The sequence below is a fragment of the Falco naumanni genome, chromosome 12 (genome assembly GCF_017639655.2).
Source record: "Falco naumanni isolate bFalNau1 chromosome 12, bFalNau1.pat, whole genome shotgun sequence".
NCBI lineage: Eukaryota > Metazoa > Chordata > Aves > Falconiformes > Falconidae > Falco > Falco naumanni.
This window is the reverse complement of record NC_054065.1, coordinates 17,761,989-17,769,185: the sequence shown is the minus strand read 5'-3', so window position 1 is coordinate 17,769,185 and position 7,197 is coordinate 17,761,989. Positions and strand designations below refer to the sequence as shown.

Below are 7,197 nucleotides of genomic sequence, written 5' to 3'. Positions count from 1 at the left end.
CGGCCGCGGCGGTGGCGCCGCCCGGCGGCCAGGGGCAGCAGCGCCGCGACCGACCACGTTAATAAAAGCCGGGGGCGCTTCGCGGCCGGGGAGGGGGCGCCCGGGGGGCGTTTTCAGCGCGCTCCGTTCCCCGCTTTACCCTGGGAGGAGGTAGGCGGCGGGGAAGGGGGGTGCGAGGCCCAGGCCCCCGCGGCGAGGAGGGCCGCCCGGCGGGTGCGGAGGGGCAGCGACCCCCGGCGCCGGGTCCCGGCCGGCCGCGGCCCCGCGCTCCCCCCCCCCTCCCCCCCAGCCGGCACAAAACTTTCTGCGGGCGCGCGCGCTCGCCGGCTCACACGCGCCCAGAGGCGCGCAGGGGCGCGCGCAGCCGGGGCTGCCGCCGCACACTCGCCCCACACACACTCGCACACGCACGCACACACACACACTGACGTCTTTTGCGCATTTCCTGCGCTGGAGCGAGCGGCGGAGCGGCACCGGCAGGCGGGCTGGGCTGGGGCTGCGCGGCGCGGCGCGGAGGGAGGCGGCCGGCGGGCGGGAGGCGGGCGGGGGGCGGCCGGCGGGAGGCGGGAGGCGGCGGCGGCTCTGCCCATCGCCAGGGCGGCGGCCGCCCAGCCGGAGCCCGCCGAGACCCGCGCGGCCCGCTCCGCTGCCGGCGCCCCCCATGCGCGGGGGTCGCGCCGCTGGGTCCTCGGCCTCGGCGGCGGAGCAGGAGGCGGCGGCGCAGGACGGGCGGCTGCGGGCGGCGGCGCGGATGGACGGCGCCCGGGTGGATGTTTGCTGAGCGCAGGCTGCGCGGTCGGCAGGGCCGGTGGGTCGGCCGGCGTTGCTGATCGGTGCCGCGGGCTGTGCGTGTGTGTGTACGCGTGTGCGCGTATTGTTGTGCGGCGCACGGGCGGGACTGGCGTGTGCGGGAGCCTGGGACCGCGGCTCTGCCGCCGCTGCCAAGCCTGATCCAGGATTATGGTCTGGGCGAAGGGAGAGGGCTCTTGCTCGCCCCGGGGGCTGGTTATGCTCGGGTGTTGATCGCGTTCGGGGGTTTCTGCAGCCGCGGCCGCCTCCCCCTCCCCGGCGGCCCCCCTCCCTTGCTTTCCGTTAGAAACACGGGCAAGAAAATAAATGTATTCACTGGGTGTCGCAAGAGCAAAGGCTAAATAATCCAAGGTAACAGCAGCAGCAAGGCGAAGAGCCCCGCACCGTATCCTGCTCCCCCACTCCCAGACCTGCCCTCCTATTTATTGGCGAGACCTCCCTCCCTCCGGCCCTCCCTCCCTCCTTCCCTCCCTCCTTCCCTCCCTCTCGGTGCGAGTGCGTCGGGCGAGTGTTTAATCCCGGGAAAAGTGCAGCCATCCAGCCATGGTGGTTTTCAATGGCTTGCTGAAAATCAAGATCTGCGAGGCAGTGAATCTGAAACCCACGGCGTGGTCTCTGAGGCATGCGGTGGGTCCCAGGCCACAGACCTTTTTGCTGGACCCTTACATAGCCCTCAATGTGGACGACTCCAGGATTGGGCAGACCTCAACCAAGCAGAAGACCAACAGTCCTGCTTGGAATGATGAATTTGTCACCGACGTCTGTAACGGCAGGAAGATAGAGATGGCTGTTTTCCACGATGCCCCCATCGGGTACGACGATTTTGTAGCTAACTGCACTATACAGTTTGAGGACTTGCTGCAGAACGGGAGCCGCCACTTCGAGGACTGGGTGAGTGTTCGCGCTGTAGGTGCATACACATAACATATGATTTTCCGTGGCATGGGTCCGGGTGCAACATCTGTCTTGCAGAGCTAGGTTGCCAAGGGCATGTAATGGCCCTGAAGGCTTTTCATTATTTCCACACTTTGTTACACTGAGATAGTCATGGTTACTCTACATGTAATGCATGTGGTCTACGGGCAAGGGAGGAAAGAAAAATATGCTGAATCTAAGTCAAAGATGTATAATTACCACTTCAGTTTCTGAAATTATGTTACATAAATACAAGTCTGGTTATCTTGCTGTGTTTGAAAACCCCCAACCAAATGCATCTGTGCAGACCGTTACTGCAGAACTCGGATCTGGCACATAGACCGAATTTATCATTTCAGTGTGAACGCTCTTGGTCAGCCTGTCAATGACGAGCCTCAAAAATCCAGACCTGACCTCTGATAATGAGACGCTTCGGTGTCTTCGTGTCACTTGAAAGCTCAATGCATCAACACTGATGCTCCTCCTTCCTTCCCCCAGCTGATCTACACCTTTATGCATAGAGCTAACAAAATGCTTCTTCAGATGCTCGAAACTGATAAAAGGGTCCTGGTGGATTTTGGCCCTAACCAGACAAATTCTGTCACCCATATACACAACATGTCTAACAGCTTCTGCAGTGTCTTAAAGACCCAGAGGCTAATGTGCCTCAGTGGGAAAACAAAACAAAAAAAACCAAACCAACAAAAAACCCTGGAAAAGCCTTGGTCTGACAACCTTGGGTACTATGATTTAACACAGTAACATCAAACAAACAAAAAAACCCCCCGCAGGAAACGTGAAACGTGAATACGCACATTTTGCATTTCTGCAGTTAAGCAGTTAAATGGTATATCCTCTAAATAAGATGTATAATATGACAATAGTAGCTGTCTTGTGATTTTAAATGCGCCCTGCTCGACCGCCCATTTGAAATGTGTATGCTCATCTTTTTGAGTATTTACTTGTTCTGGTCAAGGATACTAGTCAGGGCAATATTTCTTTGGCAAACAGACAAAGAAACCAGGACCAACGTAAAAATAGCAAGAGTTAATAGCTCCGAGTTTCATGTATTCTGTGGGGCTTCTTTACTTAATGCAGTGGTATAAAGACATGTCAGAATGATGGAGAGGTGTGAAAGAATTAGGCTCTATTTATGCTGATTAGGAGCTGAATAACTTTACTGATAAAACTTTTATGTTTACAACTTTAAAATATTTTTCACTTCTGCTACATATGTCACATTGTGATAATTAGGATCTAGATTATTCTGACGCTCTATAAAAGCTGCACATCAGTAAGCTGGGATGGTAAAGCTGGGTGATAGGCAGAGGAAAAATAGCCAAATCTGGAAAAGACAAATGCAGCGGTATTGCAGATGTCTTTTACCTGGATTGAATGATAATCAAGTTGTGGCTCTCCCAATATCAAGGGGTGTGTGCATGTGTTTCATCTTTGAGACCGATGGGAGGAGGACATCATCACAAATATTTAGTGAAAGAATAATAATTTTGTATGTTCTTTTTGTGTGTGGTACGTATTGTGAGTTTGTCACCAAATCTGGAAGGTTGCAGATGCCAAGTTTGAATTTTGGTGGTGCTGGTTGTGCTGGGATACATCCTGGCTCTGATTTTTAAGGTGAACTCAAAACGTCTGGTCCCTAGGTAAATAGTGGAATTTAACAGATTGAGGCCTATTGTAAACACGATCTGGGAGGATCTACATAACTGAATCAGATAAATGCTGTGTTTTATTGCACCAGGATTCATTGCTGTCCAGCATTCACTGGGTGGGAAGAGATGAGGGACTTATTACGCATGTTGTCTGTGGATGTGACAGAATTGGGGACATGGCAGCAGATCATAACTGGTCCTCTCAATATAATGCAGCGTCTGAAGCATTGCTTACCTCGTTTTGTGCTGTTAAATACTCATAGTTTGGATTGTGTTTGTGCAGTGCATATAATACACAGTGAACACCACCCTCCCTGGGTTGCAGTTAGAATTGATGGGGAAGCAAGTATTTATAGGATTATGCTCTAACCTTTCCAAAATCTTCCCATTTACTGACCGTGTCACTGTAATTGTAAAATCGAGTGTCTTTATTGCATTGTTAATAGGCAGGAACCTTTGGAGAACTGGCTCTTAGAAAATTGCAGGTTTTTTGTCTGATTTCACCGAGTTAAAATAAGGCCTGTGGCCATGATATCTCTGTAGAGTCCATAGTGAAGTAAATAGATTTATTGGTATCTTCATCAGTGTCTGGAGTCTATATTAAAACCTGAAAAAGAGAAGTCATCTATGAAATGAATGGGTTTCACAGTGCAAGGAAAATGCACGTGGCCTAAACCAGTGTTAGACTAAGATCTGCTGGTATGATACAGTCAGTTTCTTCTGTTTAATAAAAGGACTAACTCCTTCATTTCACTCTTGGCATTTAAAGCAGATAGTTTTGTAGTACTCCTTCCTAACTTTATAACAAGCAAATGAAAAGCAGCAATCACAGGAACCCATTTCTCCTTACTGCCTGAAATACCCAGTAAGTGCAACCTAAGAAACACTCCTGGAGACCATAAAGTCTTTTTTTATGCCATTCTGAGGGTTTCTCTGTAGGCAGTCAAAAGTTTGAACTGGGTACCACATACTTGTTGAGTGTGTTCCGTGTAATTGCGCTGCTGCCCCTCTTCACCTCCAGGATGATGCAACAGTTCTTGCAGGACCGGGCTGTCACTATTTAAATAGGTTTGAGAAAATGCTTGTGTGCTGAGAATGCCTCTTGTCAATATATTAATTACTTTAATGCTTTCCATCTCATATAATTCTGCACATTTTTTTATAAGGAAATTTCAATATTTGTTTTATAATTTCTGCACTAGGGTCAAGGTTACATTACTTATACTGTAATGTATTTCTAGGTTGTTGTCAGCAGTCCAAAATGCAAAAGAGACTTGCAAAGAAATAATGTTTTGTTTTTTTCCCCTAAAAAGAAAAGGTTTCTTTCTTTAGCCAGCTCACCTACTTTGATTGATTTTTGCCATTGTGCAAATCCTTCTATTTCTTCTAAGGGATGAGTTTTTTAGGAAAATATTGGGTATTTTTCTCACTGTTAAGCCTGTGCTATATACTGATGCCATGGTTACAGTGGAAACACTAATGATAAACAAGTACAAAGCTTGAAATCATGATAGCGTCTATTGTATTAGGACAAGTCAGACAAATATGCAAAATCCTGGTTCCTTTTATCTACAGAGTATTCAGCAATTGCAAAAATGATTTCTAACCTTATGATATGTGTAGTCCTTGAATATATATATTTAAAAAAAAATCAAAGTTGAGGCCTAAAACAGTGGTTCAGATTTTACTGAAGGAAGCTTTTAAATAAAACGTATACTTTTTCCTTTATTTTTGAAGATCAACAAAAAAATATTTGTTTGGGTTTCTAAAAAAGGTATAGTGACAATTAAAAAGATGGCTGCTTTTCCAGTGGTGCATCAATACAGACATAGCACAGTGAAAGTGTCAGTTTTGCAGATTCTTTTTAGTCATGGCTACACTGCAGTTTTAAAGAGAGCTTTGGATTTATGACATTAGAGGCTTTTCTGTAAGCACATAAAATGTTACACAGAACGGCACAGAGTATTCCTGAGGATGTTGGTGAACTTACACATTGAAAAATATGAAATACAGAACAATGAACAACCTGCAAGTTCTGAGTGAAAAATAAACTAATAATATGAAAGCTGTCGCTATATTTTTGAGTTAGGTAATTCAGGGAATAATGAAGTATGTCTTAAGCTTTCTGACATGTGGCGTACATAAATGTTGCACTTGAGTTGGTAATGCAGCTACATTTTAGAATAGAGTAGAATTGAGATCTGAAAGGAAAATTCCACTGATATTTAGCCTTGTGGTTTCACCCCTGTGAATTAGCACGATCAATGTTTATGTGTTTGGATGATTGGTAGTGTGGGTTCTGAGTTCAAGTCCACTTTCCAGAGTTGAGGAAAGATGAAATCAGTGTGATTGGACCTATGCCAAACCTTCCATCTGAGGGTCTTAGCCATTAGCCTGGCTGTATACGAGAAAACCTATTGAGTCGTCCTGAGAATCCTGCAGGCTGAGTAGTGGAACTCACTAAATCAGTCAGGACATCACAACGTTTAGCAAGGAAAGCCTCTATTTCCACTGAAAATATTTTACAGCTGTAATTAGGTTAATGAAACAAGTTTAATTTTCTGCTGTCTTGAAAAAGTCCCTAACGCTGTCAGGGAAAAAATAAAACGCAGATTTCAGTGAGCTTTTCTTTGTTGGTCCCAAATATCTTCTTGTACCAATTTTTTTCTCTTCAGTGCTGCTTCTCCAGATCCAAATTTAAAACATTATACCTTTTTAAAAGCATCCTTTCATATTTCCATTTTATCAATATGAAATTAGTCATGCAACTGTGCCACCATTGCATGAAGCAGGTTTGTTACAAGTTAATGTAATATCTCAATATCAAGTTGATGATGAGTTAGGGGAAATGGCGTGGGGAAGAAGTACACTCTTTTACATCCTTGTTAACTGCCGAGTTATGCATTTTTATGTCATGCTTATAATGTAATATTGAAGAATTTTTCCTATTGGAAAGACTAGGTCTTTGAGTTGCAGTCCATACAGTTAGACACATAGGTTAATGGAGCTCTGAATGTCACCCCAAAGGCAACAGCAGGGGAGGGATTACAACATTTTTGCGTCCTTGGTCCCATAAGCTGTCCATGGATGTGAGAAATAAAACTGTCTCCTTCCAGCACCTCTAGTCAGAATTAACTGGAAAGACTTCTTAGGTGCTTATCGGAGTTTTTCTGTTTTGGTTTGGTTTTTTGTTTGTTTGTTTGGTTTTTTTAAAGTGCCATTTCTGTTGCTGAAATGGGAACTCCTTTCAGTCAGCAGTTGATCTGTTGTAGCTGGTAGACAGTGGAATTGTCATCATTTTAGTGCAGGTCACTGCATGTTGACCTCTGCTTGTGCCATACACTGCAGAAGGTTGGCGTTAGGCTAGCAGAGTGTCACTGTGGGGTATTTCTATTTTTGCCTTCTGGCTGAACTTGTCAATGCTGATGGCATTGAAAGGCCTAGGATTTTGCTTGTGAAGGCTTTACGTCTCAACTAAACTGTAGTTCATGGGCTGCTGAAAAGCGTTATCAGAAGAATATTTGTTGAAATGAGAAGAAAGTTGCTGTCCTGTTTGACAGGTTTCTGCATGGCAAAGCTGTCACTGAGCGGTGCCTGTCGGGTTTGGGGGCAGGGGTGAGGGAGCTGCAGGGGATCAGCAGGGTTTCACAGGGACTAAGCCTGATTGTGAGGGTGAGCAGTTGTCAAGAGATCGCAGGTTTTGGAGAGTGATTTGTGCAGGTGGGGGTCTTCCTTGTCTTCTCCCCCAGCCTGTCTCCCTCCTGTGCCTTCTCTTTTTCCCTCTCTGCTGGGGATGTGGTGC

The 7,197-nt window shown here is 46.6% G+C and overlaps 1 protein-coding gene across 1 annotated transcript in view; it reads left to right on the top strand.

The window, feature by feature from the left end:
- Window positions 1-727: 727 nt before the first annotated feature.
- PRKCE (protein kinase C epsilon) overlaps window positions 728-7,197 on the top strand; it is a 293,940-nt gene continuing 287,470 nt past the window's right edge. Inside the window, exon 1 of the mRNA XM_040612167.1 lies at window positions 728-1,701. Coding sequence (XP_040468101.1) covers window positions 1,354-1,701 — 348 coding nt within the window. The 5' untranslated portion in view covers window positions 728-1,353. The remainder of the gene's footprint in view (window positions 1,702-7,197) is intronic.